At 31.3% G+C, this 25,010-nt stretch overlaps 2 protein-coding genes across 3 annotated transcripts; both read left to right on the top strand.

Moving 5' to 3' along the window:
- Positions 1-6,600: 6,600 nt before the first annotated feature.
- On the top strand, positions 6,601-10,712 carry LOC114175130 (transportin MOS14-like). 2 transcript variants are annotated; one of them, XM_028059897.1, is made up of 6 exons: positions 6,601-6,871; positions 7,092-7,268; positions 9,240-9,332; positions 9,416-9,561; positions 9,762-9,939; positions 10,054-10,712. In XM_028059897.1, exons 1-6 carry the CDS (start codon positions 6,857-6,859, stop codon positions 10,330-10,332), a joined length of 888 nt encoding a protein of 295 aa, XP_027915698.1. In that variant the 5' UTR covers positions 6,601-6,856; the 3' UTR covers positions 10,333-10,712. The 2 variants fall into 2 exon arrangements, with proteins under 2 accessions (XP_027915698.1, XP_027915699.1); XM_028059898.1 differs by lacking the exon at positions 6,601-6,871 and adding an exon at positions 8,154-8,322.
- Positions 10,713-12,678: 1,966 nt separating this feature from the next.
- LOC114177833 (serine/threonine-protein kinase AtPK2/AtPK19-like) lies at positions 12,679-15,872 on the top strand. Its single transcript, XM_028063407.1, has 6 exons — positions 12,679-13,327; positions 13,431-13,513; positions 13,610-13,730; positions 13,965-14,138; positions 14,644-14,751; positions 15,267-15,872. Exons 1-6 carry the CDS (start codon positions 12,827-12,829, stop codon positions 15,558-15,560), a joined length of 1,281 nt encoding a protein of 426 aa, XP_027919208.1. The 5' UTR covers positions 12,679-12,826; the 3' UTR covers positions 15,561-15,872.
- Positions 15,873-25,010: the final 9,138 nt, after the last annotated feature.

Raw genomic sequence — 25,010 nt, 5'->3', positions numbered from 1 at the left:
AATGTGGAAGGTGTGACTATTGCCACATGACACTTGATCCACCAAATAAGGATATATATATATATATATATATATATATATATATATATATATATATATATATATATATATATATATATATATATATATATATATATATATATATATATATATATATATATATATATATATATATATATATAGAAAGAATTCAGCACATGTCATAAACTTAGTCTAACTGAATTATTCCTTTTCCTTATGCTATATAAGAGAGCTCTTATACATTGTGTAAATGTTACTCTTAATTTGAATGGTAAAAGCCTTGATGTTGAGGCATTCCACACATTTGCCTTATTGAGAGTCATGAGAGCTAGGAATCTCCTTAGATCTCCTATAGCGTCCTTCCTCTAGGATAGCTTCTCATTCCTAGAACTTCATCTTCACCACACCATTCCAGTGCTCAAAGGCCTTGCTACGATTCCATTTCCACTGCATCAAGGAGTTTCTCCCCTCCAAAAACTGTGCAAGGAGCTCCATCAAGTGGTATTATAGTCAGGTTTTCTACGTATTATATGTTTTTGTAACTACTGTAAGGTTTTCTACGTGATATGAGTACATAATATGATATTGATTTTCCATGTACTATACAATTTTGTATGTAAAATATGTTTTTGTATGTACTATAAAGTTTCCTGTGTAATATATATTTTTGTTCGTATTATATAAAGTGTTTTCTACGTATTGTAAGTTTTTATACGTAATATAAGTTTTTGTACGTAATATATGTTTTTGTACTATAAGGTTTTCTACTTATATTATACACTACAAAAAAAAAGTGAATTACCTACAAATAATTACACAAGGATTTTGGTCCATAGGTAAATTAATTGGTACATATAGATTTTACATACGAATTTGGGAAATCGGTTTCCAATAAACTTTTCTGTACGTAACGCAACAAATATTTCCTACCAATTTTTTGCATGTAAAATTCTCATGTAATTTTGACGCGTTAGAGTGAGAATTTTTGCGAAAGATATTATTCGTAGGCAATGATATAATATTTGTAAGTAAATGAAAAACCTTTTACCTACTAATTTTACACACGGATCTAAAATAATTAATTATTAAAATTAAAACCCAATTACCCTTACTCACTCGCGCTCACCATTGTTCATCTTTGTTCTTCGTTCATTTGTTATTTAAACAGGAAGATTTTCAAATCATATTTTCTCAAGCATTATTTGAGATTGCTTCTGTTGGTGTCTCACAGTGCAGCCCCTGGACTCTGCTGAGGAGGAGAGACTAAGGAACAAACGTTGGTTAGATGCGGCAAGTGGAAGGTACAAATGATGAGTATATGGGATTGGACATGTTGATACCTGTGAGGATTGTGTTGATAGTTACTTACAACAAACACAAGCATTTTGTAGTTAGCAAGTAAATCTAGAGGAGTTTATTCAGCTTCAGACGTGACCAACAAATAGTGAGGAGTGAATTCGACAAATGAATTCCCAATTTCAAAGTAAATTTGACACATTACAAATTTGATTGGTGCGATCATCTTGTACCTTCCGCCTTCAATGATAGTGACTGCACAAAAATATTTGTCAACAACCAAATATTGAACAAGGAAATCAGGTGCAAAATAATCAAGTGGAACAAGAAGATGAAGAACCCCAAATTCGTGTCATCCTTATCGTGATTAATAGTATTAGACAGCTCTAGACTTTATTATTATGCTTGGATTTTTTGGGTTGCACATGACTTGATGTGTATTTAGATCATCTTGTTAGTCACATGACTTGATATGTATTTAAATAATTGTATTTTTATAATGTTTGGACTTTTGAACTTGTAAAACTTATATAATAATATTGCATGTTCACATTATTTGCTTAATGACTATCAAAGTCTGATGTAGTATCTATTTTCCAAGTTTGATAATTGTTAAACAATACAAATAAAAATTCTATATTGTAATATGTACGAAAATGTCCAAAATTGCTTTCACGTGTATGCAGTTACATGCAGATTCTTTAGTAGGTAATTAACATACGAATTCATTTGTAGGTAATCTTACATATTAATTTGTTTGTAATGTTTATTACAACTACTTTACCTACGAATTTTTGTCGGTAAATAATCTGTAAATAAAACTGCATTTCTTACGATTTTTTTGGGTTACATACAGATTTTTGTTGTTGGTAATGAACATTTGTTTTGTAGTGATACATTTTGGTACATAATATTTATGTTTGGGTATGAAACCAAAAATAGATATAAAACCATATGATTTGATACAATTATTTTGTGAAACTTTAGGCTTGTTTAATTACTGCACCATAAGAGGAGGATAATATAAATTATATGTTGTATGATAAATCTCTTATCAGCACTATTATCATGTATTTTTCATCCTTAAAGCTCATTGGGATTAAGGAAGCGCATGATCAATCATGTGTATAAGGGACATTGTGACTCAACTAAAGGCCTTAGAGGTTACCATGTATGATTTCCTTCTAGTACATTATATTTTGTATATTTTTCCTCATCAATATGCTCCTTTTAAAATTTCTTATAACACACGTAAGCATAAGTGGTATATTAATGAATTAGTGACCATATGTGTTAAAAAATAGGAAAGGTTACTAATGGAGGAAGGTCAAACGGTGAACTTGACTACTTCTCTTAAGAATAAGAAAAATCAAGTTAATCATAACGGAAAAATTTCTACTAAGCTAAATATAAATAAAAAGTCCAAGTGTTTATTTTGTAAAAGAAGTGACACATGAAGAAGAATTGCAAGCAAAGTTTAAGAATGGACCAGTGAAGAAAGCTAATTATTTTGCTTTTGTTTTTTATGAATCTAATATGACTAGTATTAATCATCACACATGATGAATTGAAATTGGAACTACAATTCATGTTTGTAATACCATATAGGGTATGTAAAGCCTAACGAGACCAATGGGAAGTAAACATTGAACTATTCAAGAAGCAAGATGAGTTCACATGTAGAGGCCATTGTGGCATGCAATTTGTTTTAAGTAGGGATGTCAACAGAGCGGGTAGGGTACGAGTAGTAGCTCCCCTGTAGCCTACTCGCTGGATAAATATTTGTTTTGTACTCGTACCCGCATAATACCCATATTCGTGCGAGTATCCGTTATGCGGGTACCTGCATATTTTTTTAATATTCACGGATATCCACGAGTAGCCACGGGTATTTACAAAAGAAAAATTTAATATTTAATAATATATTTTAACAATAAATTCAAATAAAAATACAATGCATAACATTTATGAATTTCAAGCAAAGTGCAAATAACCCATTTAAATAGTATTGAATGACAATTTACAAAGAAATGGAGATTTTTTAAAACCAATTGATAAAAAACAACTTATTCAATTTTAATGTGTTAATGTTTTAATCATGTTTTTTTAAATTTTTTTTAATTTAAATTAAAATATAACGAGTAAGGATATCCATGGGACGGATAATATGATCTCGTACCCATCCCGTTAACATGCAGGTATAAAAAATATGTGTACGGGTATCCATTTACAATATTCATTTCTTACCCATTACGGGTTTTATCTGCAGATACCCATTGGTACGATTTTTTTTGACATCCCTAGTTTTGAGTAGTTTAATTTTTGTTTAGAAAAGGTCTTTTGTGTTCATAGTTTTGATAAAAACTTAATTTCTATTTTGCAATTTGCACCTTTGGATGTTTCTTTTAATTTTATTGAATATGGTTTTACTTTGTTGAATAAATCAGAAGTTGTTGGTTTTTGTGAACTATGTTATGATTTTACTCCATTAAATTACAAATTACATTGCTTATAGTTCAATGCATGTTTCTGCTGGGTTAAACAATATGTTGCCAATGAGAATTCCTCTATGTTATGGCACTGAAGATTGAAATATATCTCAATTAAGAGAATCAAGCAATTAATAAATGATGAAGTACTTAGTACTTTATATTTTGCTGATTTTGAAACTTGGGTAGATTGCATCAAGGGTAAGCAAACTAACAAGTCCAAAAGAGGTGCTAAAAGGAGTTCAAGCTTACGAGAAATTATTCATACAAATATTTGTTGTCCAAATATGGATGCAAGTAGTCTGATATATTTCATCACCTTTATAGACTATTACTCACAATACATGTATCTTTACTTACTTCATTCTAAGGATGAAGCTTTAAATGTCTTTAATGTTTTTAAGGCGAAAGTAGAGTTACAATGTAGAAAGCAAATTAAGGTTGTGAGATCAGATAGATGTGGAGAATATTATGGTAGATACACTATGAGTGGACAAACACCTAGTTCATTTGTGAAATTTCTTTGAGAACATGGGATTGTTGCCTAATACATTATGTTTGGTTCTTCGGATCAGAATGGTATGACAAAAGGAAGAAATCAAACTTTAATAGATACAGTGAGAAGCATGAGGAGTCATGTAAAACTTCCTAAATTCTTGTGGATTGAAGCACTTAAGACGACTATGTATATAATGAATCAAGTTCTAACCAAGGTTGTTTTAAGAACACCTTTTGAGTTATTCAAAGGTTGGAAACTCAATTTACGACACATGTGCCTTTGGAAATGGCCATCTAATGTGACATTTTATAACCCACAATAGAAGAAACTAGAACCTAAGACTATTAGTTGGTATTTCATTGGATATGTTGAAAAAGTACAAAGGTTGTAGTATTTTATTGTCCATCTCATAACACTAGAATTGTGGAATTAAAGAATGTAAAGTTTATTGTAAATGACTTGATTAGTGGGAGTGATTTAATTCAAAATAATCATAATGAAGTACAACTCTTTAAATCAAATGACAGACTAGTAGTCATTCGTGCCCATTTGGTTCAAAAGCGTATTATACAACTAGTTATTCGAGTTCCACAAATTGTTGGGGGTAGATCAAGTTGTTGAGGAACCAATTGAACAACAAGTTTATCATCAAGGTAGTAAAGTAACATTAAGAAGACCTACAAAGATCAAAGGGTCAATCAACAATTTATAGTGATTATGAAGTGTATTTACAATAATTAGATTACAATATTGGAGCCAAAAATGATATTGAATGGGAACATATGAAGAATGTTTCATATGCCTCAACAATTGGAAATCTAATGTATGCTCAAGTTTGCCCTATATCTGACATTTCACAGTTGAAATTTTGGAAAGATATCAGAATAATCCAGGTATTGACTACTAGAAAGCTACAAAGAAGGTAATCAAATATCTTTAAGGGTTAAAGGATTTCATGCTCATATATAGACAAACTGATAGTTTGGAGGTGATATGCTACTTTTATTTAGATTTTGTTGGTTGCATTAATACCAAAAAAATCACCATTTGGTTATGTTTTTATGCTAACTAGCAGAGCTATATTTTGAAGCAACAAAAAGTAGACCTTGAATGCTACTTTTAGTATGAAGGTTGAGTTTATTTCTTATTTTAAGGCTACCTCAATGTTATATAGTTGAAGATTTTTATATTTGGGTTTAAAGTTGTGAATTCAATTGTTAGGCCATTTAAGTTATATTGTGATAACTCTGTTGCATTATTTATGGCTAAGAATAATAGAAGTGGAAGTCAAATTAAGCACATTGACACTAAATATAATCTAACCATAAGAAAACGTGTTCAGTGGTCATTGAGCACGTTAGCACTGAGTTGATGTTTGTCGATGATCCTTTGAATAAAGACATGCCATCAAAGAATTTTAAAGATCATTTAGCGCAAATGAGAATTGATTCCATGTTGCGGCAATCATTATTTTTACTTTGATAAAACACTTATTCAGTTTTTCTCATTTTGTTGTGCACATATTTATTTATTTTGAGAAATTTCGTTTGACCTAGGATAAACATATGGTTTATTCATTATAGTCAGGAGTTATTGATGAGAGACTTATATATCGTGATACGTGGATAATACTCACTTTTGGAGGACCTGTCGCCATGATCCTTGTATTTAGTTTCTTGTATCGATTGATAATGGAATAAATGGACCAAATGGGTGAATGTTAAAAATCTCTTAAATATGTGATATGTGGATCATATGATAGTTAATTATTTATATTGATGTGTTCCATTTGTTAATCAATTCTATAATTGTTGCATGTATTTTGATAATATAATCTCATATAACAACAATTTATTATGGCAAGTTTTGTGATGCAAAAACACATTTTTAATGACAATGATTAAATGTAGTCTTAATTCTTTTTCGCATTAGTTTTACGTAAATATGAAAATAATATCTTCTATTTATAATTATTATTTTTAAATTTGTTAGTCTTTTTGAATGATTGAAAAAAATGGAAAATGACAAAATACGTGTTTTCACCTGATAATAATGTTCCCAATTTAAGTTAAACGATTTTTTTAAAAAGATTTATTATAAGAATCCAATAAGATAAAAGGTAGATTTTGCGTTGAAAGGAAACCTAAAAGACCAGAAAACTAAAAACGTGGGCGTTTAAAGAGTCTAGTAGTTGCAGTTTGATGAAGCGGTCCACGTCAGCATTCTGAGATGGAGGTGGTGGAGCAGAGTAGGGGCCCACTGTGGAAATATATAACGGGAGAGGGGAAGAGATTAACGGGTCCCGCTCCCGTGTTACGGTTTCTGATTGCGACGTGGTAAGTGTAATGTTATTACGCGGAGGACAATCTTGTCATTTCCTCTCTCACTTCCTAACAGACACACAGCTCCTACTGTGAAGAGGGGAAGAAAGAAAAACAGAAACAAACTCCCATCCCATCATCATTCACTTCTTTCGGTTGTTGTTGTTCTTCGGTTTGGTCTCAACTCAACCGAATCACCTAACACCCACTCCTGGATGCATTAGACAACAATGGAGGATTCCGAGGTAGACCTTTCCCTTCCGTTGCTCCGCTCCACTCTTTTCAACTGCTTCTCCCGCCGCCTACCGCGGTTTTGTCTTCTTCTGTTTTTTATTTTGTTTCATACGAGGAAAATCGGTTCGGTTTTATTGTTCTCTGGGTTCATGGGAATGGGGACGGTCGTTTGTGATTTATGGTGCGTTTGGTGTTTTGGGTTTTCATTGGGTGTTTTGTGTTTTTGATCAGAAATTGACGGCGTTGAAGAAGGCTTACGCCGATATCATCCTCAACACGGCGAAGGAGGCCGCGGCGCGTATCATGGTGTCGGAGCGGAAAGCCTCGCGCTTTCAGCAGGAACTTGTTTCTACCAAGGAAGAAGCACTTCAAATGCTGCTTAGGCTCAAACAAATGTTCGATTCTAAGGTCTGACAATCACGCTCTTGCAAAGGGGTCTCCTTTTATAAAAAGATTCTTTCTTTGCCCTTTTACGCTTCGCTTTTGCTTTTATTGAAATTGGTGTGTTTGATTTGGAGTTTGTTACCCTACTCATGCTTCGTGATTCTGGTTTTGTGTGTATTGCTTTGTTCTCGATTAGTAATGTTTCGAGATTCTCGTTTCACTGTGTTTGCTTGCGTCGGTTTGATGAGTTTAATTTAAAATTTCTTAGCATGTGGGTGGGAGAAGAAAGGAAATTCTTGATAATGGAAACGCGTTACTTCTTCGTGAGGTTCTTGAAAAATCTTCAAGTGCTTAAATGTGGGTTGCTTTGAAATGGTTATGCTTGAATGACTGTATTGTTTCAGTTCATCATGTGATATCATTGATATGGTCAGTGTTAGGCATTTTAAATCTGGGGTAAGAGTTCTTCAGAATTTTCACATCACATTGTTGTTGTTTTTTAAGATTCAGATCATTGAATCTTGCTCTATTTTCATCTTTGAAACACAGGGTTGTTTGTTGGAAAATTCTTGCTAAAAATAAAAGGGGTTCACTATTTTTTTTGTTATGTGGCATCTTTTCCTGGTCATTAAAGGAATGCAATCAATAAACATTTTATAAAGTATGTGATATAATCGTGACTTGGTGTCAGAGGGATCCACTGGTACTTCTGTAATTGCCTAACTCTCCATCAATTTACTACATCATGTTAGAGGATGAAGCGGACTTGATTGTGAATGTAGGGACAAGACTATTACTGGATACTTTTGAATGCTAAACTTGTTCTATTACTGGGGAATCATATAAAGAAATATACATTGTATTATTGTTTCAAATTTTGAAAGTAAATTTAACTCATAGCAAATGCAGTGATTTTTCAACAGTGAGAGATTACTACCATCATAATATAACTCATGCTAAATGCTAACCTAAGAGATTCATGGGGCTCACAATTGGTGCCATGCTGGAAGAGATTCAGAGTCTATACAGGCAGCACCACCAACCATGCTTTCTTTATCTCTCCAGTGAAGTTATAAAGGTATTCATATGTTTCTATGCCACTGGCCGCACCTAATAACCAAGTATTGCCAAAAGTAATATGGTTTAGCTCAATTGTCGTGCGTGTTAGTATTTTGTTGCGTTATATATGAACGAGTCTGCATACAAAAAATGCTATTAGAAATATATTTTGACTTTAAACGAAGATTCATGGGTGATTATCTGTTGCTGACCTGGGTGTGGTGTGGCCAAGCTGGAAAATACCAAAGAAGGATAGGTGATGTTGGTATTAGAAATACATCTCGACTTTACAGAAAGATCTTTTTTATCCTGGGTGAATGAGTGCATGGTTATCAGTCCCTGACCAGGGTGTGGTGTGGCGAAGCTGGAAAATACCATGGCAGGATAGTGAATGTTGGTATGGTCGCAACACTGATGTTTTCTAATAGATGATCAATACTTTATTCTATGGACATTGATACTCAAATAAAAACAAATTGAAATAGTAGTGTAAAGACAGAGCAAAGAAGCTGGGGCAAAACCAGACCTATTAAGAAAAAATATAGACTGAGTGTGAAGGAAGAACATGGTACGTAGACAACATAACAGTCCAAACAGCTGTACTATGATACGTGTGAACATATGGGTGATCAGAAGTGCTTTTAACTTATTCCCCCAGTTTCTTTTTCTACTTATATATTATGAAGAAAAACGAACTTTACCTATTTCGATGTGCCCTTCTACGTTTATATTCTTTCTTATTTGTGGTCCTTGCTTCCTCAACTAATTTACTCCCCTGGATTTTTCCTGATAAAATGACTTATTCTATGAAAAGATTGGTAGATATAACCTAATTATCCCATCATCAACTATAGGTTGTACAAAATCCTTCCTCTTCATGGTGTGGTCAATGAACTAGTTTGCCATAACTTTGGTGGTTGGTGTCTTGCATTTCAGATATTTGGTTCTGATCCATCTTGTGCTGACTACCTGAAAAGTTTGATTGAGGCGCTTTTTCAACATACAACACGTCTTCTCACAAATATTCAGGTGATTTAAGCGACTTTTCTGTATAACTTTATTTCAAATCTCTTGATAGTTTTATAATGTCTGATTTGTATTTTTTGCTGCAGGAATTCACAGCCCGTCCTGATATAGCCGATGATTGTTTCTTGTTGGCATCAAGGTGTATTCGCTACTGTCCTCAACTGTTTATTCCCTCATCTGTTTTTCCTTCTTTAGTTGATTGCTCTATGATTGGCATCACAGTACAGCATAGGTACAGTCTCTCTCTCACTAAAAAAACTTGAAAGCATCATCCATTCTTGGGAAAGTGTGTTGTGTGTATTCATGATCCTTTTGTATATAATTTAATGTTGAGAGGCAAAAAAATCCTGTTGTAGCTAATTTTCACTCTGCTCAATGGCTCCCTTTTATTTACTGTGATTGTTTACCCTCTTTTGCTGTTTCCCTCTGTAGGGAGGCTTCTAATTCCATATTGCATTTCTTGGCTGATATTTTTGATCTTGCAAATTCCTCTGTGGGGGAGCAATTTATTCCAATAAGAGACGGTGTAATTATTCCTCGAGGTGCCAGCATCACCAGAATTTTGGTTGCTTCATTAACGGGAGCACTTCCAAAATCTCGAGTGGACGTGGTAATTTCTCTTTTTCTCATGCAACGTCGACCGTCTATATTTGCATATGTTAACTTTTGACGGGATTTAGTTTCGATATTTTTTTTAACTTTTGTACACCTGCTCCTTCCCCAGGTATCTTATACGCTACTGGCCTTAACTCGATCATATGGGATGCAAGCGCTGGAATGGGCTAAAAAGAGTGTTTTATTAATTCCGTCGACAGCTGTTACAGACGTGGAGCGATCAAGATTCCTAAAAGCTCTTTCTGATGCAGCATCCGGAGGTGATACTAATGGGCTTACCGTTCCTGTTGAAGAGCTCTCAGATGTTTGCCGACGTAACAGATCAGTTCAGGAAATAGTTCAAGAAGCTTTGAGACCGCTTGAGTTGAACATGGTGAATGTATCATAGACGATTGGTAATGCCTGTGATAGGGAGGGCCATTTTGTTTAGGTCCTGTCTGTTAGCTAGGCTAGTTGGTTGTGTATTATCTATCTGTTATATTCTTTTCTTTTTTTATCTATTATCATTCTCCAATTTTTCAGGAGAATTTGCCCCTGCATGATCTGTTGTGTTGGCCGGAAGAAATTAAAATGGGTGTTGTATCTTTTATTTGTCTTGAGATGTGGGATTGGTGAGTGATGTTTGTCCCGGTTGTCATTTTTGGGGGGAGGGAGGTTACATGGTATACAATTGTAATTTAATGGAAACAGAAAAAGTGGGGGGAAATAGAGAACATTGATAAGTTGTTTCAATTTTTTAAGTTTGGAATGAATATGGAATTTGGAATCTGTGCACTGGTTGTGTTAGGTTCGTCTCACTCATCTGTTAAAATGAACGAAGAGGGATGTCAGGATCCAGATATGTCACACATTGGATCATAGAATGAATGACTTTGACCAACTTGATAGCGATGTCAAGAAAGTGTAAATCAGCTCTTCTGGATGCATGTGGCGCTCACCTGACAAAATTTTAGATTGGATAAACTCCTGATAGGATTTGTTTATACAAGTTCTTATTAATGAAAATTACATTTAATATTGATTTCATAGTTCAAAGGTTCTTAAAATTGTAGTAATTATTTATATAAATACTATTTTTCAACTTTTGAATAAATATATTTTAACCGGATTTTGTTTTACAGGGAAAACTTGAATACATTGTTAAAGCAAGGATGGCATAGTGCGTGGGGGGCACTTGGCTATATAACATGTTTTGATGCAAGGCTCCAATCTCATCTATTTGAGCGACACTTTCCTTGTTTGAGCGTTTTATCAGCAACCATATTTTGTCATCGCGTATAATGGTGTAATCATGTGTTTAAATTGGGAGAATTTTTGTCACCTTCTCCTTCGGATTAAGAGAAGCCAAACGCAGGTTTGTTATTGCGGAATTGACGAGGAACACTTGTCTCCAATCTCGAACGACAACAGTGACTGATACAATGCAGATTGTTTGACTCGTGCAAATGTTGTCAACAGAACAGAAGCGGCAAAGACCTTAGTTTTTATATCAGTTGAGCATAAATAAGTCCAGAAAATGGATATTCAGTTATGGATTATTATAGATAAAATCAAAACCAACTGAACCTCAAATGGAAATTCATCAAATAAAATTTTAATATCAGTCTCAAAATATTTTATTAATGTTTTTTTTCTCTTATTTGTTAATCTTTTTAGATTTAGTTCTTTTTTATTAAAATTATTCCCTCATGTTCCTAGTCGGCACCCTCACTCATTGTCAACTACCTTTCTCCCGGCACAAGAAAGAACTGGATGCAAGTCGTTGAAACAGAATTCAAACATGCGTTGACTTGAATCTATGGATTGAATCTAAAATTTCAATCACTTAATTCAAGTCTTGATTCAATTGCATAAAGTGGAAATCGAAAAAAGAAGGGGAGAAATTTGTAGTTAGCTGTATATTATAATTTAGTTATATTCCTAATTAATACAGATTCTTCAACAATTTTTTTAGCTGCTTTTCTTTTATCCAAACCTGCAAGTGAAGTCCATTCATTGAATTTTGATTGAAGTAGTGAATGAATAGCTTGATTTTGCAGTTGAATTATTGTATGGTGCTTTAGGATAATAAAATAAGCGAAACAACTTCTCAGAATCTAAAGAAAAATATTTTTATATTTTTACCAATAAAAATTCAATTAGGAAACTATCAAAATTTACTTTAAATCTTAAAATAAGATCTATCATCAAAAAAACAATTAGATAAGATATTATATTTTATCGATAAGAATAATGGTAAGAAAATTAATATATAGAATGAATCAATAAAAGAAGATTTAGATAAGTTTTGAACTTTTTTTGTAAATTTAAATATTTTTTATTAAATCTTTATTAAATTTTTCTGTAATCAAAGTTTTTTACATATTTCAATTTAATTCTTAAGTAATGTAAAAAAATAATTTTTATTAAAAACATTTTAAGTAATAAGAAATAACATAAAATCATCGATTGCATAATGATTACAGTCTTTTCGTCGATGTAAATAATAATATAAAAATTATCATTCAAAAAATAAACTTATTACCTTACATTAACTATAATACTATATTATATTAAATACAAAAATTTTATTTTTTTTTAATTTTTAGCATACTAAATTAATAAATAAATAAAATAGTAGTTTTGAAAATACAAACTTAATCAAACCTAAAAAAATTGACAACAAGAACATCCTTAGTTTAGATTTATTTATTTGAAAACCATTTATTATTGAAGCATGATGGGAGGAGCATGAACAGCGCGTGGACCCATCCTCTGAAGTCCCTGTTCCTAGTTCCACTTTAGCTGGACTAATCGAATCAATCTCATTCACATTCACCAATTGGATTCAGTGAATGCAAAGTGCAATGTAATCTCTTCTCTTTCTCTCCCTCCAACAAAAAATGGTGTCAACAAATGAGAAGAAGACCAACCTCGCCAAACTCATCATCCCTTCTTCTTCATCTTCTCCCTCCCCATCCCCATCCATCACAAGCCCACACGTCATTCACAGTAGGTCCCACTCCTTTGTGGGTCCCTCCCCCCGCATCGATCCCTCCTCAACCCCTCTCTTCTTCCTCCAAGAGGTCGACGACGACGACGACGAAGACGAAGACGAAGAAAAGGAACCTCTTTCTTCTGACCCTGTTAAGATTGGACCTTCCGATTTTCATATTCTTCGTGTTGTAGGGCAGGGTGCCTTTGGCAAGGTCTTTCTCGTCAGAAAAAAAGGAAATGGCTTCGATGGTGATGCTGATGCTGATGGCGATGGGGTCTTCGCCATGAAGGTCATGAGAAAGGACATCATCATAAAGAAAAACCACGTTGATTACATGAAAGCGGAGAGGGATATTCTCACTAAAGTCCTTCACCCTTTCATTGTTCAGCTACGTTACTCTTTTCAGGTCTCTCTCTCTCTCTCTCTCTCTCTCTCTCTCTCACTCTCTCACTTCCTATTTCACTTCAATTCATTCACACAATCATTTACTCAGCATGTGTTATGTGCAGACCAAATCTAAGTTATATTTGGTGTTGGATTTTGTAAACGGAGGGCATCTCTTCTTTCATCTGTATCGCCAGGGTATCTTCAGGTTTTTTTCTTCTTCTTCATCTTATGTGTTGCAATACACTTTTGGAAGTTCATTGAATTTTAATTATCCGTTTGTTTTGGTGTATGTGGTGAGTAGTGAGGATCAGGCAAGGCTTTACACTGCTGAGATAGTGTCTGCAGTTTCACATCTTCACAGCAAAGGCATCGTGCATCGGGATCTTAAGCCTGAAAACATTCTAATGGACTCTCATGGGCATGTAATAATAATGCCAATGCTACTCACCTCCTATGCCTTGTTTTCTTGCATCAACTTTGCTTTTTCTACTTTGACTTTTGATAGTCTATTGTTTTCTGTTTTCTGTTTTCTGTCTCACCTTGTGGGGTTGTGCTCCTTATTCTGATGTATTAAGTTTGCTAAGTTCACTGTACAATATCTTAGATGGCTGAGTTGTATAGTTCTTCTTTGCTGTTTTTGCTCTGCCCGTGTGTAGGTCATGCTCACTGATTTTGGAATGTCAAAAGAGATTGATGAATTGGGAAGATCCAACTCTCTTTGTGGGACCGTGGAATATATGGCTCCTGAAATTCTTCAGGCTAAAGGCCATAACAAGGATGCGGATTGGTGGAGTGTTGGTATCCTGTTGTATGAAATGCTAACAGGGAAGGTAATGCCCATCTGCACCAAAAATGCTAACAACACATTTTCTAACACTTATCATTATCTTAAAACCTAAAATTTACTTGAAATTACAATTTTTTGTGGGTCTCATATCTCATTTAGATCACAAAAGTTTGTGGGTATCAAGACTTTGTTGGTTTCAGTGAATTTTAATCAGTAATAAAGAGCATGTTGGGGGTATTTTCTTGTATGTATCTATGAGTAGGTTGTGGGTGAAGGTACCTAAAGTTGAATACTTGGAATTATATGTGGACCATAGCAATTTGCACGGTTAGAAATTACAATTCATGAAGTATTTGGCCTTGAATAGAGAACGTTATTAATCAAGATGTGTATGTCTTGGATTAGGCTTAGTGTACATCAAAATTGATGTCTGAATGAAATTGTTTATTTGCTGTTTATGATAGGAACCTTTTCTATTTCATTTATTTTCCATGTAAGAACACAAGGGGAAGCATTAACTTGTCATGGTTTATGATTCGATTTGGCAGGCACCGTTCACACACACTAACAGAAAGAAACTTCAGGAGAAAATTATTAAAGAGAAAGTTAAACTTCCACCATTCCTTACCAGTGAAGCTCACTCATTACTCAAAGGAGTAAGTAGACGACAGTATATATGGTTTTCTTCCATTTTGTTTCTCTATCGTCTTCTTTCACAGTGCACCTACAAGTATAATATGCCTGTTACCTGAACGTAAAATGTTTATGTTGTAGATTTCTGAACCCACTGCATTAATATTTCGCTGGTTTCCTTTTCTCATGCCTATTTCCTATTTTTGTGTGTGTGAAATCAAATGTCAGGAGGTTCTACTTCCAAAAGTGATCCTTACCTAACGTATTTTTTATAAATTTTCCTTACCTAATGGCAATTTCTGGAGAAATAAAAACTTTGACGACCACATTTATGTACATGCTATTTTGCTACTAAGCATGAATATTCAAAGGATAGCTTAGAGAGATAATAGGAGAACGCAGGGATACAAGAAAAGTTCTTACTCTGGGACGTGATGTTTCAAAATATTGTGTTTTGAGATTAAAAGATTAAACTTTGTATGGAAAGAGATAGAGGGATCCAGTTCCAAAATCCGTTCATTCTGTTTACTTGTTACAGTTGCTGCAAAAGGATCCAACAACAAGGTTAGGACACGGGCCAAATGGAGATGAGCAGATCAAAAGTCATAAATGGTTTAGGTCAATCAATTGGAAAAAATTGGAGGCAAGAGAAGTGGAACCAAAGTTTAAACCAGATGTGTCTGGGAAAGATTGTACAGCTAATTTTGACAAATGTTGGACAGCAATGCCCCCTAATGACTCACCAGCAACCACACCTACAGCAGGTGACCATTTCCAGGGCTATACTTATGTGGCACCCAACCCTTGGCTTTCTTCTCGTTCACTACAATGAACAAGGAAATCTGTACATGGATCAATGTTTCAAAATAAGACCTCAATAAGACATGTAACCAAAGTCTTCTCTCACCATGTAACCCATTTGTAATGGCCCATTGCAGAGAGTACAGAATGTTTAGGGGCTCTGATATGACCCGTTATGTTTGTGCAGCTTGGTTTAGTTCTTGTTTTAAATTAAGGTCAACATTAACATTAACATATTTGTACAGCCAGGTCCCTAAAGAGGGTGAGGGTGTATAACATATTTGACTTATTCATCAGAAGAATTTGCATGTATGAAATTGTATTGTCTTATCTTTTGCAGCAACACAACTTTAAGGTTGATGCATTTCATCATTGCTCATTCTTATGCATATGTCACAACGAGCTATTGAACACGTAGCTATCAACTGTTCTGCTTATAAGATCTAGAAAGTTTGATACTTGTTGCCACCAATGTCTTTGGTTCCATTTCCTTCCCCTTCAAACGCGCACGTTTTTTATTTTGGTTAGGAATAATAAAAACTTTTGTCTAATCTATCAAGGTCAAATCTTTGGGCGTTTCCATCACTGCATGCTGGAGTAGTAGAGTTAGATACACTGGATGAGACGATTCCAAGCGTCATTTGTAAGGTGAGAGCTAAGATATGATAATCGTTATTTAAAATGTAAAGACAACCATTAAGAAACAGTAACATTCTGAAAAACACAAATAAGAGATTAGCAGTATGAAAGAATCTTATACCTTCACGACTTTTAAGACTTTGCGTAACCCAAACATAATTAAATATCAAGCCTCCGTAACATGTGAACTACGTGAATGATATAAGATCAGTGTAAATTCTTCGCCACATCTCCCCAATCTCTGGCCATACGCACCAGTCACTAAAATCTACTTTTTTCCCCGTTTATAGTTTTATAAAGCCTAGAATCTTAATGGTTTCAACAAATGGATCAAACCAATTATTAATGTTATGTGTCCTTACTACATGTTTTCATTCGACATACAAGACAACAAAAGCAACAAGATTCCATCTATATTACGTGGGCTCTACTCTTTGCAGAAGAACCTTCATATAACTGAATGAGCAAGGGATCCACCCACTAAAGAAACTGAGATTAGGAGAAAGAACCCAAAAAGACCAATTCACCCACCCCCATCTACACCCTATGCTTATAAATAGACCTTGCTTAAAAATGTTGCAATAACCACCATCTCTTGAAACACCAAGTTCTGGTTAAGCCAAAAAATCATGGATAGAATCAAATCCAAGAATGAGAAGTCTCTTTGTGAGAAGTCGATGAAGGTGGTAGTAAATATCATTAAGCTGTCTTCTTTCTCTATTGCACAGAAGAGTCTTGGTGGCACGAGTAAAAAGAGTGGTCCAGAGTCTGATATGGACTCTGATGAGGAAGCACCGGTTCCTGATCAATTTCCTACAACAAGAAGATCGCAACAGCCACAGAGCCGTGCAAACCCCACTTACGTGATCAAGTCATGTGGGAGCAACGGATCAACAGAACATTTGATTTATCAAGAAAGAGTCCCCACTGATGTTAACCCAAATAAAGAACAGTGTGTTGATGGATTGGCTTCTGACTATATCAGTAAGATACGCAACAAGCTTGGGCGTGGTGTATAATATTGCCTTCACAGCTTTTTGTGTGCTCCATGTATCATATACTACTTAGATATTCATCCCTTTTGGTTCAAATTAACATGATGTAATAAACTTAGTTGTTGGGGTTTCTAGCTACAACAGAAGTAGTTGTTTTGTTTCTGATGAAACCCGATTCAACTTTTTCCTTGATGCTTTATTTAATATTCTTTGCTGGATGGACAAGTATTACATGTAGACTAGTTTATATAGATGATGTTCTGAACACACGAGTTTGCATGAATTATGTTATTAATGATTTCATTTGGTTTTAAGTTGATATTTTGGATCCAAATAATGTGTTTAGTAAATCTCTCTTCAGGGCAAAAGATACTAATAATTCCAAGTATTTGAGTGTTGCAGTCATAGTGGTGGTTCAAGATATATGTGAGGATAAAAAATAAAGTACACGAAATCGTGAACAAGTGGCTCAAGAATATGATTGCTAAACATCCTGATGATGGAAGGTACCCCAACATTTTAGCTTCTAATTTTTTATTAATTCCAATTTTAAGCTCCAAATGTGTGTGTATATATATAGAGAGAGAGAAACAGAAAGCCTGAGATGGAATATCTTTTAATGACCTTATTTGTGCTTATAAAAATACCTTGATAAATTCTTTATCTTAACTGAGTTCTTATTTTGAACTTGCTAAAACAAATTCTATTTAACTTATTTCAATAATCTTTAAAAGTTAACATATGCAGTATTTATGAGTAAAACTGGGTGAGCATAACCCAAATAGCAGCAAAGAGATGTCCACTTTATGTGTCTTATACTTCACCAGCCAACCAATATGCTTTTTACCCAGTAGCTTTCAGCATCTTTTCTTGTTCTTTTGGCATTCTCATTATGTTATAAAAATAATTTTACTTCTCTTGCGTATTAAGCCATCCATGTGCCCTCAAATTCTACACAAACAATTGTCTCATGTTAAAACTATACAAATATATTTTTGAGAAACATTGGTTGATACAAGTAGCACCATCTTACATTTCTTGACCAAGTATTAAAGATTTGAATTTTAAGGATGTCTGAAATAAACCATATTATTACTCACATTGTGTGTACTTTAATTTTGGTATCAATACTATAGTTACAAAAAGGAGTTATAAGGTGGTGTTGGGTTTATGTATATATTTCATATGTTTTGGTAAATTGTGATTATATATGAAATTGGTCTTACACATATAAGATATTTGACACCACTTTTATATTAAAATCTTAAAATAATGGTGTTATGGACCTTTATTCTTATATAGTGTTTAATTTTGTTTATTCTATCCAATATAGAACTTTGACTCATACTTAGACTATTCCCAACAAGTGAATTGGTGTTAAAAGTTAGAAAGGAGGATAAGAGAGTTTTTGAGTTCAACTCCCCTATTAACACTTGAAATGTATAAAATTGATCAGGAGAAATTGTGGATTTAACTTCTCCATTAATAAAATACTAATAATTAACATTTATCGATATTATAAGAGAAAAATATACAAATAGTTTCATGACAGTATAGACCAGCAAATAGCATGTACAAGTTAAGTCTTGAATTAAAATTGTGTATTGATGGTAGGGACAAACATTTGTACAGAAGGAACTTATGCCTTTGAAGGGAATGGCTGTAGCTAATTGGGAATCGAAGTGAACCAAATGTTCAAGAATGTTGGACCAGCAGTGTGAACAAAACATTACATCAGCATATGATGATTATGATGATCATGTCAATTCCTCTTCAACTATGTGCTCTGGTCGTTTGCTTCTTCTATCTAATCACTTCAGGCTTCATTTTCTTCTTTCATAATTCGTGTTAATCGTGCCTTCTTTTTGTTCAATAAATAAGCAAAGCAAATCTAATCTACACCTTTGTTGTTTGGAGAGAATTGGTGGGAATAAGTAAGCAATTTTTTCTACTCTTCACACCCATTTCTGGGCCACTCAGACACTATAATGTGCTCAAAAGTGTAATTCCGTTCACCTCTGCAAGACAATTCTCGTTTTTCAACTAATCATAAACACCTCATTAAATAGTTAATAACCCTTGACTTATGAAAAACTAGACCACTAATTTAAGTTACGATTAAAAATGTTTGTATAATTTAGGGGATTAAAAGTGTTTTCAAATATATTTTGATCTTTCAAATTTAATTTGATAGAACATGTTAAACACAATAAACAGTCCAAACGTTAATCTAAAAATGCAGTTGGAAATTGGTAAATAGACTAATATCAAACGGGTAGTATAAAAAAATAAAAAAATTAATATAAATAAAAAATAACTTTTAATAACATCAATAAGAAAACTCTTGTTGATATTTGCCTATAAAAAATTCTAGTTAATAAAGTTGATGATGCTGAAACTAAAATTAAATTAAGAAAATATATAAACTTAAGAATATGAAAATTTTCAAATTTTTATCTATTAGATAACTTGTGATATTCTCTAATTAAATAATCAAATTTTCTTTCATGAGATTTCAGAAATTTATTTTATTTTAACGTTTCTTATCTAAATAACATAATTATAAATCATTTTAAATTCTCTGTGTTCACTGTTATCCACGGTATAATCAGGAATACAATATAATAGAATAGTGAAGAACATTTTACACGGGATTAAAACTATAATTTTATAAAATTATTGCTTGGAACATAATTGAATATACTTAAAATGTGTAAGAATAGCTCCGAATTTAATAAATTCTACTAAACAAAATACCACTATCTATAGCATTTAATAAGTTTCTCTTGTAAATATCTATTTTCAGAGTGAGCTTTGATATAGATGCTTAATAAAAGCCTAGTACTCCCCGAAACATAATTCTAAGTAAGAGCAAATGTGCAGAGTGGGCCATTTCGTATTTTGGGCCTCATTTTTCATATAAACCCAACCAAATTGCACATAGCTACTTTTTGTAGGACTAACCAATTTTTAAGTAGATAAAAAAGGTCAATTAATAGCATTTAATTTTATTAATTACATTTGAATAATCTTTTGTATTTTTTAGTTGAAAACTAATACTAGGAATAAGAAAAAGTCAACAAAGTTAATCCTTAATTAATTGAAGTATATTTTTAAAGAATAAATATGAACTAAACAAAAAGTAAGAATTTAGACTTTCTACTTTTAATTTTTCCGGTGTGCCTCTAGTCTTCAAGTCAAGTTCATTTTGATATTTTATAATAATAAAAACTTAGAAAAAAATCAGTATATTTTAAAAACATATAAATAACATTAAAAAATTAATATAATTGTGTTTGAAATGAAATTGTTTGAACCAGAAAACTGCGCCGGCCAAGAGAAACAGGAATAGAACATAATCTTTTGGTGGGTCCCAGAAGAAGGAAAAAGATTCGTCCTTATTCCATAATTTCTTTTATTTTTGTTGGTTTGTTATACATAATTTCACCCGATAATATCGGACACTGTCCTTCGAGATAATACAATCATGTACTAAATTTGATGGTCAAACACAGAAAGTATTGTTGTCTAGCTACCCATTACAATTATTACAATGCCCTTCAAAGTAACAAAGGCTCACTCTTAAACAGGGTTCACAAAATAAAACTTATGGAACAAACTACCATATATTTAATGTGAATTTGGACTCATTGTTGATTTGGATAGCTTCAACGAGTAAAATTTGGTACATAGGATTGGTAAATGAGATAAATAATAGTTGGATTTGGATGCTAGATTACAAATTTGCAGATATCTGATTTGGTCTGAGTAAAGTTTTAATATTTATAAGGTTAAATATGTTTTTGTCATTTAATTTTTAGTAAATTTTGGAATTAGTCCATTTTAAAATTTTGGATCAATTTAGTTCTCCGTCTTTCAGAATACGTGAATTTAGTCATTTTAATCAAATTTTGTTATATTTATTTGATGTTTCATATGCATTTCAAGATTGTATTTGAGTTGTTCATATTGTTTGACGCATTTTTGTTTTAATGTTAAATCAAATATTATTGTAAAACGCGAATGAAATGTTAAATAAATTTAATAAAATTTGATTAAAATGACTAAATCCACATATTTCAAGATATAAATGACTAAATTGGTTTAAAATTTTTAAATAAACTAATTCCAAAATTCACTGAAAATTAAAGGATAAAAACATATTTAACCCATATTTATAAATTCATGTAAATATTTTAACTTTTAAAATTGACTTCAAATATAATATTATTTATTAAAATTTTAGAGTAAATTGTACAAAATTTTGGTTTATCACAAAAATAATTATCAAAATTACACATGAATAGTCAAAATAGATTTTTTTAAAACAAGTAATATAAATTTTTAACTTAAATATTTCGTTTGAATTAAACCGCAAGTCGAATCCGACTAGTCTAATAAATTAAATTATCAAATACAAAATTTAAAATATAAATCATACTAAATAGGTAAGTTGAATAATCATACCATATTTAAAATTAAAGATGATAAAAATATTTATGTTTGTTTGTATTGATGAATAAATTTCACAATGGATTATTGGTACCGTGAATATTTATTATCCGCATATAATAGTTAGCGAATATTTTAAAACATGTTTATAAAAAAGTTGGGTGCAAGTATCATATTATTTGTACTCTTAGATATGTATTTGTTATCCGAAAAAATTAAAATTAAAATTAAAATTTGTTAAATAAAATTTAATTTATATTTGATTAAATGAAATTTAAATTTAATTTATATATTATTTTATATTTTTTGTAATTTTAGTTAAATTTAATTTAAAAAATATTTTTAAATATTTGTGGATATCCCACGGGTTAATCGCTTTAAACGGGTATTATGTAAATTTTTTCGTAGTAGACTAGATTGCGGTAAACATTATACGTGTCCAACCCAACTTGTTGTCATCATTATTCAAAATATTACACTCCCTCGCAACAAAATATGAGCATATCAAAATGATAAAAGAAAATCCTTCTATTTCAATATTTTATCATTTGTAGTTGTAATTTTAATGTATTTTCTCTAGAAAATATTTATATTTGAAAAATCAGATGAACTCAATTAAATAAAAATAAATATAAAAACCAAAATAAATATTAAAAAAGTAATTTCAATTTAAATTAAAAAAATTGGTTGGTTTGATTTTATTAACTCTCAAGCTTGTAATTAAAGAGAAACGTGTTTTAGAAAATAGAAAAGCTTCTACAACACCATTTTAAATAATATTTATAAATTTACAGTGAATTTCAGCGTTAAATTAGTCGAATTAGATTAACTTTTGTACTTAAAATCAACATAATCCTTGGTTCCCCTGCCAAACACGTCAAAATAGCACTTATAGTAAATTATTTTATTGTTAATAAACAAAATTTTGGTGAGAGGAGGAGGCACTACTTAATGGAGTAAACTAGAAATTAAATTATGAGTGGGAATGGGAATGGACATAAAATGACTGGTTAGGATACGAGTGCTTCACACTCTTCACGCAAATATCTCATCCTAATCTTAGGTTAAAATAATGAAACAATAATAGAAAAAAAAAACTAAACTATTAAATCTATAATCAAAATTTTAAAGGATTTTGTTCTAGAAACGTGGTTATCATTTGTCTATCTATGCTATGCTATGCAATGTACTAGAATTTTAGAACCTTTGGTTTTTAAGACGAATGCGCTAAGCCACCACTAACGGACACAAATTCTACCATCTCCACTAAAATTCATATACTACCTCACTAAAACAGTGTTGCTCACTAAATAAAACTTCAAACATATTTTTTATTCAATAAAGGTTAAAATCAACTTCATCTATTAAAAGTTTTATTACCAACAGTTTTACTTTTGTACGATGTCTGTATAAAATTTACGCTATTAATAGATCAGAAAATACTCTAAATAGTTTTTTTGATATAGTTATTACGGAACTGGTGATTTTATCTTTTTTTTTATTATAAATATGGGCATTTAAAAATTGCTGATTTTATTAACTACATTGAAGTATTGACAACATAATAACTATTTTTATGGGATCTTAATCCAATATAAAAAATAAAAATTGCCAGCATAAGAGAAGTCCTTGTCCACAAGGTCTAGGTTAACTTCCAAAACATTTTACGGTAAGTAAGAAATGTAATATTAAAGGTTTAAATACATTATTTGGTTTTTATTTTTCTCCAATTTAGTTTTCATCTTTATTTTTTGTTTTGTATTTAATTAAGTTCTTATTTTTGTTAAATTTTGGTTAATTTGATCTTTTTACGTACGATTTTAAGTAATTAACTTTTTTTAAAACGTACATGTCAACTCTTGATTTTTAAAATTTTTAAAAATTTTTATTTTTAATTTTTAAAATTTGTTCACATGTTAAATCATAATTGTGTCATGTGTCGATTTGTGATTGTGTTATTTTTTTGTTCAATTTAGTTTTTATAGTTGTTATTTTTGTTCAATTTAGTGTCTATATTTGTTATTTTTTAATTTCATCTAAATTTTGGTTAAAATTAATCATTTTTATCCCTTTCAAATTGACACCAAATTTAAAATCTTTTATATAATGTTTTCTTTTAATATTTATATTCTAAAATATTGATACCTTTAAAATTGATATTTAAAAATATTAGAAATATTTTAGAAAAGTAAATTAGTATTTATAAAATTAACATTTAAATATAAAACATTTTGGATTTTAATATTTAAAATGAAACAAAAATATTAAATATTTTATATTATTTTAGATTTAAATGTCATTTTTACAAATGTTAATATATATTTTTAAAATATTTAATAATTATATTTTAATAATATTTTAAATAATTATATTCTATTTAACAATTGATCTAAGAATTATATTTAATTAATTATTAAATATAATAATTTATAATTGACTTTCAAAAATAATTAATAATAGTGTCAATTTTAAAAATAAATATGATATTTATAAAAAAATAAATTTTGTCTCAATTTGGAAAGGAAAAAATTGCTCTAATTTAACAAAAAATGAGACTAGATTGAACAAAAATAACGAATATAGTGATTAAATTGAACAAATAATGAATATCAGGACTAAATTAAACAAAAAATAATACAATCACAAACTGACATGTGGCACTAATATTGACACGTGATACAATTATAACTTGACACGTGGATAAATTTTTGAGATTAAAAATTTTAAAAATAAAAATAAAAATTAAAAGAATAAAAAAATTTAAAAAGTTAAGAAAACGCTAACATATGGTATGTAATGTTCAAAAAGCATTAACTATTTAAACACCGTAGTAAAAAGGATCAAATTGATCCAAATTTGACAAAAATAAGTACTTAATCGAACACAAAAAAAAAGAAAAAATAGAACTGTTAATTTTGATGTACCAATATTTCACAACCAATATTATTTTTTCTTATGAAAATCATAAAAAACATTACAGATACACTTAATCAGCTACAAGAACCAAATTGAACAAATACAACAAAATAAGGATCAAATGTATATTTAAACTAATATTAAAATATAAACTTGGCCGCTAGTCAGAAGCTAAAATTATATCTACTAAAATAGGGTCAAGTATTCGAAAAATTGTTTAAAAGATAAAATCAAGTCATTTGAATTTTTTAACTTTAATAATTGCAAATATGTATATTAAATTTACACAATCTTCTTTAAAAAAAAAAAAAAAACTTAAATTCGCCTTAGCAATTATATTGAGATATATAGCGGTGTGGGTGGGGGGGATTGGTGGGGTTGCGAAGGAGGATATGCGGTTTTCGGACAAAACAAATAAATACAAAGATACTTAGTGGCTGGTATTTTTTTATTTTATTTATAAAAAGGAAAAATTATAC

The sequence above is a fragment of the Vigna unguiculata genome, chromosome 3, assembly GCF_004118075.2.
Source record: "Vigna unguiculata cultivar IT97K-499-35 chromosome 3, ASM411807v1, whole genome shotgun sequence".
NCBI lineage: Eukaryota > Viridiplantae > Streptophyta > Magnoliopsida > Fabales > Fabaceae > Vigna > Vigna unguiculata.
This window is presented reverse-complemented; position numbering and strand designations above follow the sequence as displayed.

Bases quoted from the DNA above. Each gene is read 5' to 3' on its own strand.
- LOC114175130 (XM_028059897.1), top strand. The intron at 7,269-9,239 runs GTCTGACAATCA...CTTGCATTTCAG, and splicing joins AACAAATGTTCGATTCTAAG to ATATTTGGTTCTGATCCATC. The intron at 9,940-10,053 runs GTAATTTCTCTT...CTCCTTCCCCAG, and splicing joins CAAAATCTCGAGTGGACGTG to GTATCTTATACGCTACTGGC.
- LOC114177833 (XM_028063407.1), top strand. From the start codon at position 12,827: ATGGTGTCAACAAATGAGAAGAAGACCAACCTCGCCAAACTCATCATC. The intron at 14,139-14,643 runs GTAATGCCCATC...TCGATTTGGCAG, and splicing joins ATGAAATGCTAACAGGGAAG to GCACCGTTCACACACACTAA. The intron at 14,752-15,266 runs GTAAGTAGACGA...TACTTGTTACAG, and splicing joins CTCACTCATTACTCAAAGGA to TTGCTGCAAAAGGATCCAAC.